This window comes from Diadema antillarum, unplaced genomic scaffold (assembly GCF_040938485.1).
Source record: "Diadema antillarum isolate AM-2024a unplaced genomic scaffold, OU_Dant_1.0 scf00000066, whole genome shotgun sequence".
Lineage (NCBI taxonomy): Eukaryota > Metazoa > Echinodermata > Echinoidea > Diadematoida > Diadematidae > Diadema > Diadema antillarum.
The window spans coordinates 2,224,212-2,237,098 of record NW_027270955.1 but is presented as its reverse complement, the minus strand read 5'-3'; the positions used below and the strand labels follow the sequence as shown (position 1 = coordinate 2,237,098).

The 12,887-nt window shown below is 36.6% G+C and overlaps 1 protein-coding gene across 1 annotated transcript in view; it reads left to right on the top strand.

The window, feature by feature from the left end:
- The window catches only part of LOC139716508 (alpha-N-acetylneuraminate alpha-2,8-sialyltransferase ST8SIA3-like), a 32,808-nt gene extending 21,165 nt beyond the window's left edge, over nt 1-11,643 (top strand). The window contains exons 3-6 of the mRNA XM_071628049.1: nt 1,134-1,246; nt 2,843-2,932; nt 9,154-9,398; nt 11,259-11,643. Coding sequence (XP_071484150.1) covers nt 1,134-1,246; nt 2,843-2,932; nt 9,154-9,398; nt 11,259-11,488 — 678 coding nt within the window. The 3' untranslated portion in view covers nt 11,489-11,643. The remainder of the gene's footprint in view (nt 1-1,133; nt 1,247-2,842; nt 2,933-9,153; nt 9,399-11,258) is intronic.
- The last annotated feature ends 1,244 nt before the right edge of the window (nt 11,644-12,887 follow it).

Sequence of the window (12,887 nt, the reverse complement as noted above, 5' to 3'; positions counted from 1 at the left end):
GGTCCTCCTCCCCAGCCCCTCATGCACTTACACCTAATCTTTGAGAATAGTTTCCAAGTCGTTTTGTCACGAGGAAGGGCTGTATCTCTCAGCAAACATCTCCGCAACATGGGACATGTTATAGAAGAAAAACGCAACAACTCAATGTATTTTTATCACAATGCTTCGTTAAACTTATTTATAAACTGTAAAAATTTATGTCCTCAGAACATCCAAATCTTATTGTAATTACTAGTGTAATATCGGCATTTTCATCATCATCTGCTCAATGTTTAAATTGATACACAAGGAGTTTGTAATAATGCATAGGCAAACTGGAAAAAATGCATAAACATGAGGAATATACAGAGGAAACGAGTGAAAGATAAACGCTGTAACCATCGAGGTATTAAAATAAGTCTGATTCCCACTGCGCTGCAGTCTGCCGGTTCATAATTTTTTTCATAAAACTTTCTGTTTTGTAATATCATCGTGCTCTCTTTCATGTACATTGTCGCGTCTTTTGTATAAAATGCACGCGTTTTAAGTGCTTGTGTACTTCTGCGTGAATGTATGATTTCATTATTGTGGGGGGGGGGGGGGGTTCACCATATTCTTTAGCTGTTCTTGGATAGATGTTGGATGATATTTGATAACATAATATTATTGTGTTTTGAGTGATCCATGTTTTACAAGCCCTTCTTTTCAATCGATCACTTTTTTACACCATTATACGTTCTTTTCTTTTTTTCAACATTGCAGAATATGGATTGCTGTTCTTGGTTGATCTACCTAATTGCTCATAAATTTTATTACATAACTAGTGATCCTCAGTGCATAATGTATCTTTTACAAATTGATAGAAGAATTAGAATAATTTGTGTAATGCATGCTTTATATTTTGCCTCACTCTTTTGTTACATGAAAATAAACAATACTTCCCATGAGCACGTCAAATGAAAAACAGGCTGGTATGGGCTAGATGAGGTTTGTTTTTTGCCCTCAGGCAACGCGTCATGAACCTCGTCTATACACAAACAAACAGAAAATGAAATGATAATGTAACAGGACAAAACGCTTTTCAAACGTCGATTGAAAGGAATCATAATCAACTTTTGTCTGTCGCACTTTGAATTTTTTTGTCTCGATTACAGGTGAGTCCGTTCCAAGAGAAACACTACAAGAAGTGCGCAGTGGTGGGGAACAGCGGAAGCCTTCTAAACAGCGGATGTGGAAGCGAAATCGATTCCAGCGATATGGTTTTCCGGTACCGATGCACATTAAGATCTTTTAATTTTCCAATTACTCAATTTCGTTTTTTCATTAGGTAGAGCAACTCTCCCTTTGTATTTAACCTTTTTGTGCATAGAAAAGACAAGATGTCAACCAGTCAAATAGTCATACAGATTCATAGTAGTGTTCAATTACTTCAAGTGCATCCTCATAACAATACGTCAGAGGTGATTTTACTAGTGAATAAATCATACGAATCTATAGCTATTGTGACTGTTATAATTTTACAGGTGACTATCAATGATATGAAGAATCGGTTTAAATCTTTTTCTTTAGCAAAATCAAACAAACAAACAAATGAGCTTTGATACTCTAATTCGCCTCTTTTCCTCTAGACATCAGACACCAAAATAGCATCGTTTCCTGAAAACGTGTCAAACTTTATCATCCCATATATTGCTCTTCTGTTTGGGAACAAAATTGCTATCTCAGAGAACGTGAAAGCTCTGAGGCTTATGGATGAGAATTAAGCAATGGCCGACAATATTGTCTGATAATAGGAGGAACAAATCACATCCAATCACATCAATTTGCGAGTTGGACCAAATTATCTCTTCTTTCATAGAAATTATGTGAAAATGATGAGCTCGATCAAAATCATGTTATTTGTTGTGATTATTTTTTATGCAGCTCTAACTTTCGGATTCAAAAAGAATTATATGAAATCGCACTTCATGTGTCGTGCTTTGTTCCAAAAGGACTCAAGTAAGGTCAACCTAAAATGCCCATACAGCAGGACTTATAACATCGGTTTCAAACGTCATCAACCAAGACCTTTTTTAAAGTGAATCGAATTTTGCTCATCCGTGCTTCGCTCTTGTCACATGTGTTGATTTTTTGCCTTCTATGCCATTCTGCGATCATATCTTTTGAAATAAGTATATCTGATGTATATATACATGTGTACATAATCTTATACTTCCTTTTTGAAAAGGTACTAAATCCATTTTTTCGTCAAATTTGACTTATTTTGCTAAAATGTATTCATCTAAGTAGTTCCATTCACCTAAGCTGTTCCACACATTAAATTCTCAAAGTATTGAAGCTCTCGTAAGACCTGATACTGAAAATACAAGAGAGAAATCAGGCAAGGAAATATCGGTTATGTTCTAAAATATGCTAAATCCATTTCTATTTTTTTTTTCCAAAAGAGTCTAAATCTTGTTGGATCCAATCGGAAACCAAATCAGGAAACAGGAAGAGAATGTGTGGTAATAAGTCATCCCACACAAACTACACAAGGTCACAGAATCTAGTCACCTATTACAAGCTTTGCTTGTATGCTTGTTGTACATCACTTTGCTGAAGTTTTGTTACAAAACATACCATGCTAAATCCATAAAACTCCCCACAGTATGAAATTCAATACTTAAATCAGTGTAGAGCTCCACATCACCCCGCGTTCAGAACATAAAGTCATTGCACGAAAACATATACAGGCATTATGAAATAAAAATCCAGGTTTTCCTTATTATTAAAAGTGGAGTTAGCACCTTTTGGAAAGGAACTTCTGAATTTTTTGCTATGACAACAGCGATCATTTCTTACCTTTCCCATCTATCTTTACTAGATGTAACGCTGCGCCCATAAAGAAATTCACAGACGACGCGGGAGAGAAGAGCAATTTGACTACTTTCAACCCAAGTATACTTTTCAGAAAGTAAGCACTGCTTTGAAAATGATGCTGGCATGAAAACCAAAAACTAATCAAGTGCAAATAATGGAAAGGTGGAAACGCCAAATCGAAGATAAAGAGAGGAAAAACCATCTTTCTGAATGTCGCATAGACTCATTCTATCGATTTGATTTGTATTATGCTCTTTAATACCGCCCACTTGTCTTCTTTGTGTGTGTGTGTGTGTGTGTGTGTGTGTGTGTGTGTGTATAAGACTGACAGAGCCTATATAAGAAGTATACCATCGTAAATCTGTTCAACTCTAGCATTGTTTTACGTATTAACTTAATACACACTGCTATTGCTCTCGTAATATTTAAAAAAAAAAGTGATTGCGGAGCACAAGGTGATGGTTGGTGATCACGTTTCTCTCCGCATCTATAATGTGTTTTACGCCCGTTTGTGATTTGGTAAACAGCGATGGAATGTTTGTTCGATAAAGAGAGAGAGATTACTTTAACAGAAACAACCCAAAATTATCAAGGCAATTCTGAGGCAAGCCCACTCCACCGGGTGATGCACCTTGCTCTTTACCATGTTTACCATCAATGAATGAAGCGCGATCTTTTACGTCAATGAGATGTAACTCTCGCACACACGGGACCTCCATTTTATGGCCTATGAAAGGGACAGAGTGTTTTGCCTCTATCATAATACCAGAGGGGACAGTATGATTACACGCAACATTGCTCAGTAAGACTCGGGAATCGAACCCGGTTCCCTGTACCTAATAAGCACAAATTTTAGTCGTCCGTTGTTTCTGTATATATTGATTTTGAGATGCAGACGAGAGATACTCGTATAGCTTCTCTCGAGAAACACATTGAGTCTCTACTCGACCAGCAGGACGAGTCGGACCAGTATTCTCGAAGAAACTGCCTAATATTTCACGGGATTAAGGAGAATGTGAATGAAAACACAGACGAAACTGTGATAAAGTTGTGTGCTGACAAGCTCGATATTGTCGTCGATTCAACAGACATTGACAGGAGTCACAGATTGGGGCCAAGTAAGGAAAACAAAACCAGAGGAGTGATTGCAAAATTCACAAACTACCGTATCCGAAACGAAATCTACAGAAATCGCAAAAAGCTGCGAAATCTTCAAGGGGGAGGTATCTACGTTCACGAAAGTCTCACAAAGACTAGGACAGAACTCTTTTGGAAAATCAAAACCAAGTACAGCAATCATATCGAAGCCCTGTGGACCCAAGATGGCCGAATTCTCGCCATTTTGAAAGACACAAAGAAACGAATTGCGTTCACGAAAGAAAGAGATCTGCACAAACTGCCTCCGCATAATCCCTCCGGCACAAAGGATGGAGTCAACTAACTTCCACTGAATAATTACATCTTCTATGGACAAGTTCGATAGCCGTGGCTTGCCTTTTGTTGAACCATGTCTATACGCGCCTCTTTCACTTCAAGATAAATCGCCTGGTATTCTGCTGTCAATTGAGCCAACTTGAGGGAATCTTCTTTCGGTAAAGTCTTTTGTGTTTAACTCTATACAGTTGTGTGAAGCACTCATATCGTCTGAATTGGAAACACCCCTGCCTGCAGGACCCCCACGTTCTAGCTCGTGGTTACCATGACTACCGGAAGCTGTTCACTGCAACGTCGCCCCACCCCTTTCACAAATTCCACCGAAAAATAGCGCTATCACCTGTCGGCAACAATACCCCACTCCCCTTTCGCTCTGCTTTTAATTGTGTTCTAATTGTGTGTGCTAGCCTTGCTCTACTGGTTGCGGTGCAAATGGTTCCAGCTGACACCCTCTCGCAATATCTGAATAGGATACACCCTGATTACAGCACATTACGCCGTAGGCCACGGTATTCATGATTGCCAGACGCCGAGTAGTGTATTGTCCCCATATGTATGAGTGTAATCGAAGAATAGCGCCATCACCTGTAGACACATTACCCCACCCTGCTCCGAATCGTGCTCTTTTGGCTTGCCCTCTGATTTTCGGCCGCTATGTCTCCGCTTATGATAACTCAAATATTGTGTGATTTCAGCCATCGCATTATCTGTTCTAGGATTAACCCTTGACTGTAGCACTTTATGTTCTGGCCAAGGGTTTCCACTGCATTTCCGCCCCCACACCCCTACCCTCACGAATTTCATAGATGAAGAGCGCCATCACTCGTCGATGTATAGCAGCAGTTGCTGCTTTACCTCACCCTTCCCCGGACGCGTATTTTCCTACTAACTGAACAGTTGTTTTACAGATCAGATTTTTGTTCTCCATTATGCGGTCGGCTGGTTACTGTTGGTAACCATTTCAATCATATTTAAAGTTTAAACAATTTAAAAATTAAACTATTTTTGTGAGATCGTACAACGTATCTGATGAATGCAAAGTGATCACCAGAGATCACTTAGCATGCTTAGTACACGTGTTTTTAAAATTTATGTAAGATTTTGAATGATTTGTGTTTTAAATCCATAATTTTAGAACACTCATGCATATTGAAGTCTATACATTGACATCCAGTTGGAATATGACATGGTTATTTTGAGGAGTCTTTGAATACTCTGAATACTTTTATATTCTGTCTGCGGAAGATTGTGTTCCTATACTCGCGATATACATGCGATTATACTTGTTTGTGTACTTTTTTTTTCTCATGCTTTTGTGTTCTGCACAGTCAATGTTTCATTTTTGTTTCTTTTTCCCTGCTAAATGAAGTCTAGTATTTATACATTTCCATGTGTTTGTTGTAAGAAACCTGTGAAAAAAAATCAAAAAGGATTGAGATGTACTAACTGCCAGCAGTGGCTTCATATTGCTTGTTCTGGTATTTCTGAAGGAGTTTATGATGATTTGACAGAAACTTTTAACGACTGGCAGTGTAATATTTGTTTATTTAAGCAGATGCCTTTTTATATTGATTGTGAAACTGCTGCAGATGTTGATTTACATGAGGTCAATATGACACAAAGAAATTTGCCTACTTCAGGGGAACTGCATCAAGATGTACGAGGTAACGGTCTAAGGATTGCACATTTAAATGTCAATAGTCTCTTGAGACATATAGATGAAGTTAGAGCGTTTGTGACGTCAAACGACATACATTTACTCGCTCTAAATGAAACTAAAATTGATTTATCTATTTTCGATCATGAACTCAATATAGAAAATTACTCACTGGTGCGAAAAGATAGAACTCGTCAAGGTGGAGGAGTAGCGATATATGTTCATAAGTCGATTCATTTTGAGAACCTCATACATGAAAGTTTGAATGAGTTAGAAGTGCTTGCAGTAAAGGTTTATTTGAAGCGTTCAAAGGCAATGGTGTTCACTACTTGGTACCGACCCCCCTCTTGTAATATCGGTGTCTTTGATTTATATGAAAATTTCCTTGGTTATGTAGACAGTTTAGGTTGTGATACAGTCCTGGTAGGAGATATAAACTGTGATTTACTGTCCCAGCCTTTATCTGGTGTCACCAAAAGGTATATTGATCTTAATACTACGTACGCGTTGACACAGATAAATTGCACTGAACCGACCCGGATAACTAATCTTTCTGCTACTTTGGTTGATCACATTGTAACTAACAATCCCTTTAAAGTGAAGAGTTTTGTTGTAATTCACAATGGAATGAGTGATCATTCGATTAGTATTATGACTTGGAAGTCTGATATTTCATTTTCTTCAAGAATTATAAATTTCAGAAGTCGGAAAAATTTAAATATTGATGACTTCAGAATTGATATTCACAATCAACCGTGGGAAAAGATTAGAGAATCTGAGTCTATCGACGAAGCTGTTGAATTATGGCAGAATTTGTTTCTAAATGTTATTGAAAAACATATGCCTGAACGGTGTAAAAGAGTAAAAGATAATTTTTCACCTTGGATGACTTCTGATATCTATAGACTTATGAAGAAACGAGATAAAGCTAAAAAGAAAGTATATAAATGTAAAGATGAAAATATGATGAATGAGTATCGAAAGTTACGAAATAAAGTTACAGCGGAAGTTCGGAAAGTAAAGAAAAAATATTATGTTGATAAATTCTCCCAAAATAGTAAAAATTCCAGATCTACTTGGAGTTTGTTGAAATCTATCATACCAAATAAGAAATGTGATAGCTCAGTCCATGTGAATTCTGATAATTTTATTGAAACTGCTGATCATTTTAATGAATTTTTCGCCACAGTGGGAAGTACTTTAGCAGAGCAAATTCCTGATGCACCTTTTATTCACAGTAAAGCTAACTCTGTTAATGATATATTTGAATTTACTTTGGTGACGGAAAGTGAAGTTTGTAAAATCATTCGTAGTTTGAAAGAGGTTAAATCCATTGGTTTTGTTAAGATATCTGTTTATATGCTGAAATTATGCGCTTTTGATATATCACATAGCATTGCTGATTTGATTAATCTATCTCTGTTAAGTGGTAAGTTTCCCAAGCCATGGAAAAGGGCAAAAATCATTCCAATTCATAAAAACGGGCATAAAGATTATCCCTCAAATTATCGACCTATTTCAATATTGTCATGTGTTTCAAAAATTCTCGAACGAGTTGTTCAAAGACAGATACTAGCTTACCTACACAAAAACAATATTCTGACGTCTGCGCAATCTGGTTTTAGACCACAACACTCCACTATTACTACCCTTATGAAAGTCACGGATGACTGGCTTCATGCAATTGATAGAAATGAATATACAGGAGCTGTTTTTGTCGACCTCAGAAAAGCTTTCGACACAGTGAACTGTGATATACTAATGAAGAAGCTTAAGGAAATAGGCATTGATGGTACCCCCGGAGCTTGGCTGAGAAGTTATATGACGGACAGAGTCTGCCAAACATTGGTCAACTCCAAACTTTCCTCCGAATCTAATATAACGTGCGGGGTCCCTCAAGGGTCCCTTTTAGGACCACTGATTTTTATAATCTATATCAATGATTTGGTACAATATATTAAAGTATGTAAAGTGCAATTATATGCCGATGACACCGTTTTATATTTTTCTCATTCTTCAGTATACAACATTGAACTTGCTCTTAATCTGGATTTAGAAAATGTGTATAACTGGATGTGTCAAAATAAGTTAAGTGTAAATTGTCAGAAAACTGTATGCATGTTATTTGGAAGCAACCACATGATGTCCAAACAAAATGTTTTACGAGTCTCGCTACACAACACTCCTCTGAATCAAGTACGTGTTTTTAAATACTTAGGTCTGTGGTGTGATGAAAATTTAAATTGGAAATATCATATTGAAAAGATGTTGATGAGTATTGGAAAGATGGTAGGTTTTCTCGGTAGACTAAGACACTCTGTAAGTGAATCGATTCTGAAATTAATTTATAAGTCATTGATTCTTCCTCACTTTGATTATGGAGACATTATATATGGGTCATCGTTTAAGAAACACCTAGATAAGCTACAAAAATTACAGAATAGGGCCGGCCGAATTATATTAAGATTACAACCTGATTCTCATGTTTCTGTTCTTGAAATGCATAACGCTTTGAATTGGCAACTCCTTGACCAAAGAAGGCATCATCACTCCCTTACTCTTATGTATAAGATAATGAACAATTTAACTCCTTCTTATTTAAAAGATGAATTTGAAATTGTAATTCATTCCTACCCCTCCCGTTTTGGGCAAAAATTAAGACTTCCCAAACCTAGAACTGAATATTTGAAGAAATCATTTAAGTATAAATATGCTAAGGAATATAATGACCTTCCCATGGATATCAAAATTTCCCCCAGTGTTCATATATTTAAATCTAGAATAAGTATGTTTAAGGTCACTGCCCCGTTGATTTAATTTTTTTTTCTTTTTGCTGATGAAAAAGAGTTATTACAGAATTATTTGAATTAGTACAGATTATTGAAAGTTATGATTTATCATTTTTCCACTCCCTTTCATTTGTATCCTTCTCTTTTGCTATTCGCCATTCGATGTTGTTGTTGTTGTTGTTTTCTTTCTCTCAACCTATGTATACTGTATTTCAAATATGTACATTTTTACAAGAGTTATGTATTTCACAATGTCACATTGTATTTGTATAACTTCCATGTTCTGGACCCCATGGAAGACCAGCGATGCCATGTTGGCATCGCTGAATATGGGCCATCCAGCCGTTGTTGTTTTTATACGGAAAATAAAATCAATCAATCAATCAATCTGTTTTGTTTTATTTTGTTTTGTTTATATTTCTTTTCCCCAAAAAGATTCAATGCCCTTGCCAGACAAGAAGACTACCTTGCATTTCGAAAGAACATCTCGCAGTACCACGGCTACATCTGGATGCCTTGCATCGGGGCCGCTGCGCTCCACAACGTTTGTTTGTCCACGGTGCAGGACGAGGCGAACAACCACGAGGACGATCCCCACCTCGTAGTAGGGAACCCCAAAGAGTTCGTCAATTTCTGGGATTTCTGGAAGCGGAGAAACTTTACGAATCTGCCGTCAACCGGTACCATTTCCATTTTTGTGATTGTCCTTAAATTCATTTTGTTTGAAATTCCATTTCAGTACTTTTTTGGTTTCTGCAAATTCTTTATGACAAAATTCCTTAAAGGAAATACATATTCATTATCATCATGATGAAACTAAGTGTAGTTACAATTTGGCATCATGATATAACATAACACAGTCTGATCAAAATCAAGCGTTCTTGTATTTTCTAATGTTTTCTTATGTTCGATTGGATTTGACTTGTTTTGATTTAATCTGAATTTATTTCCACTTTGTCTTCACCTGAACCAAAAAGTCATTGAGTTACAATTATTATAAAATTGAATTTTGTTACAAATAATCTAAACGCATACTCCGATAACATAATATCACATTTGCAACAAATGATAAATATATGGTAGCCATATAAACCAAAGTGGGGGAGCCTAAGTCAAAAGGAAGGCCTTTATTACTTAGACTACCGAAAACTGAATAACATAACAAACCCGTCACTTAAACACATAACAACAACAAAGTATATACCAGAATGGTATAAAGAAAATTTCAACAAAGAACTGAAACTGAAACTCTACATGATGACAGAAAGATGGGATGAGAAGATACGAAACAGAAGGAATAGATTTAATAAACTGAGATGAGAGGAGAAAGAAGAGGTGGACATGCAGAGGAGATGATATCGAGCAGAAGGATGGATAATTTCAACCTTTGTAATAATTCATTTATAAATTGTCCCTTGAAATAAATCCAAGGAGATATTAATTCTACCCTAATTAATTATAGAGTTTAGGCCCTGTAAATGACAGAGGTGTGGAGATAAATTTGTACAATATTCCAGTTCCTTTCGATATGTAAGGAGAGGCGTTGTTTACATGCTGGTACCATGATGCCTGTGTGTGACAATAACGAGAAATTTGACATATCACTATAAAAGATCAGATTTTTTATGATGATATTTTGTGGTACATTTACGCTTCTCTGAGTGATTTGAAAATACAGAACTTAAATTTGACTCGTGTTTAAAGATTTCACTTACATTGCAATACATATTTGAATCCTAATGAATTCATTACATTGATCAGTATTCTTTGGCGTTCGTAGGCATGCTAGGGGAAAGTAAAAAGATTGGGCAAATTATTTGTATAGGGCCCCATTTTTTTTTCTCTCTCTCTTCTTTCGTTCTTTAAAACAACAACGAAAACATGGTGAATAAGATGAGCGAAAATGAGAGGAGAGTTTTTAGTATTATTATAGTGTTCATCAAAAAATAACTGTGGACCTAGCAGGAAACCTTTCTGGATCTCCGCAATCAATATAGGATGTTGGATTTTTTTTAATCATTAATAGAAACATAATGCTGCCTACTTGAGAGGTAACTTTTAATTAATGACCTAAGGATGCCCCGTATTCCACAATTTTGACATATAATTTGTGGAGTAAAGTTCTGTTACCAACGACATCAAACGATTTTTTTATACTACTATCAATAATCGAAGACTTTTCTGTGAAAGGAAAATAAATTTGTGATCTTCTCTAGTAGTTAAGTTATTAAAAAAAAAAAATCTGTAGAGATTTTTTTTTTTTACTTCAGCCACATTGAACTTTGGCAAATATTTAATCCGAAAAATAATCCAATCTGTTGTGCAATTTTTCTTTCGATTATTTTGATATGCATGGTAAAAGAATAAGAGAACGATGAGTTTTGGTTACTTCTGGTAAGATCATTTCTTCTTCTATTTTTAAAACAAATTACAATTACCTTTGCTTTTCATAAAAGATCAGGACAACATTCAATAGAGATTGGTTAATTAGAGGTATCTTCCCCTGCCAAAAGTATATTACGAACTATTCTTTCTGACAGGGTTCTACATAGTCCACGTAGCCCTGCAGTTGTGCGAAGAAACTCACGTCTACGGTTTCTGGCCCTTCCCTCTGCGGCTGGACACGGGGTTCGAGCGGGTACCTTACCATTATTTCGACGACATACTGCTGAATAAGAAACACGGAATGAGCACCGAATTCTCCAACCTCGTGCAGTACCACGAGCTGGGACTCTTACGACTACACACGGGGAAATGCCGGGGACGATAGCGACGAGTCGCTGGGGTAATTTATCCACCTGTCAGCTGCTGTAAAGCCAAGGTCTCGAGCGTGCAAGTACACAATTGGTAATTACTGAAGTGGACACTTATGGACACGCATGTAACCGTCCTGAATGGTGAGACATTCTTGTCGTGTACGTTAACTCCGTGGTTACTCTGAAACAAGGTATGAACATTTTTGAAAATTAGACTATAAATCAGGATTAATCTGCTAAATATTTGCTTTCTCGTAAGTACGTGTATTTCGTACATGAATTGATTGGGTGATGATTTCCCAGTGTAATGTACGCTACAACCGCAGATGCATTTTCCTTGATATAAGAAAGTGACTATCATTCTTTTGCGTATGTAGCTTTAAAATTTGTCACTGTTTTTATTCAAGTTGACAGTCGGCGGTGATGATGAGAGCAAAGCAAGAAAACACGTCTAAACTATTTTTGTGACTTTTTTTACAGAAACAGGTGCATGAATCAAGAAGCGATGAATGTCTACTATGCAGTAGTATTATAGTTTAACCAAGAAATAGTATTGATTGAAGGACGAGATAGTGGATAGAAGTTGTTGGTGATCATTATTGCGAAAATAACGATATCGCCAAGTTTCGTGCAGACAGCCATTTGATTTAACGACACGATGGGATAAGTGGAGAATAGCCTTATGACTAAAAGAAATCATGAACAAAAAAGCAAGCTTAGTCCTAAGTATAATGTGACAGTCAAGGTGTTTAAGAATTTTTAATGGGATGAACGTAGTGAGAACTTCAAAACACACTCTCACTTACTGTGAAAAGTGCATTATACAGGATATGCTGAAAGTCGGTATCTTTCTCTCAACCAACTACTACGGCTTGACTATTTGCAATAGCGCATTAAGAGAAAGCACACTTCAATTTGGTTCTGTTTTTTGCACCAAATACCTGTCCTTAAACTCGTCAGCGGTCATTCTGATATCAGTACGACATGCATCGTGTGTATCTTGACTATATGTATATCTATTTCGAAACATTGCGACGTAACGGAACATTCGATCGTTTAACATGGTACAGAACAATGTCAACTTTTTACAAAGAAGTTTGTTGCGACCAAAATCACAGTGACAATGATCGCACAAAAACAATGAATCAATATTCAGGTGGTTTATTAACAGCAATATTTCAGCTGCAAATCATGTCCTTACCACTTATGATCGGATTACTTAAACTATTTATTATGTTACAGTTGAATGTTATAATCACTTATATGAAGCGTCCAAAGGGGGAATACACTACGTATGAAAACGAGATATCTTAAGGGGAATTCGTTTCAAAGGGGAAATTTTTGATTCCCTTTAAGGGTTTTGCAATGTTTTTCAACGCCTTATCATTGATCTGGGGCCTCAGGAATACTCCC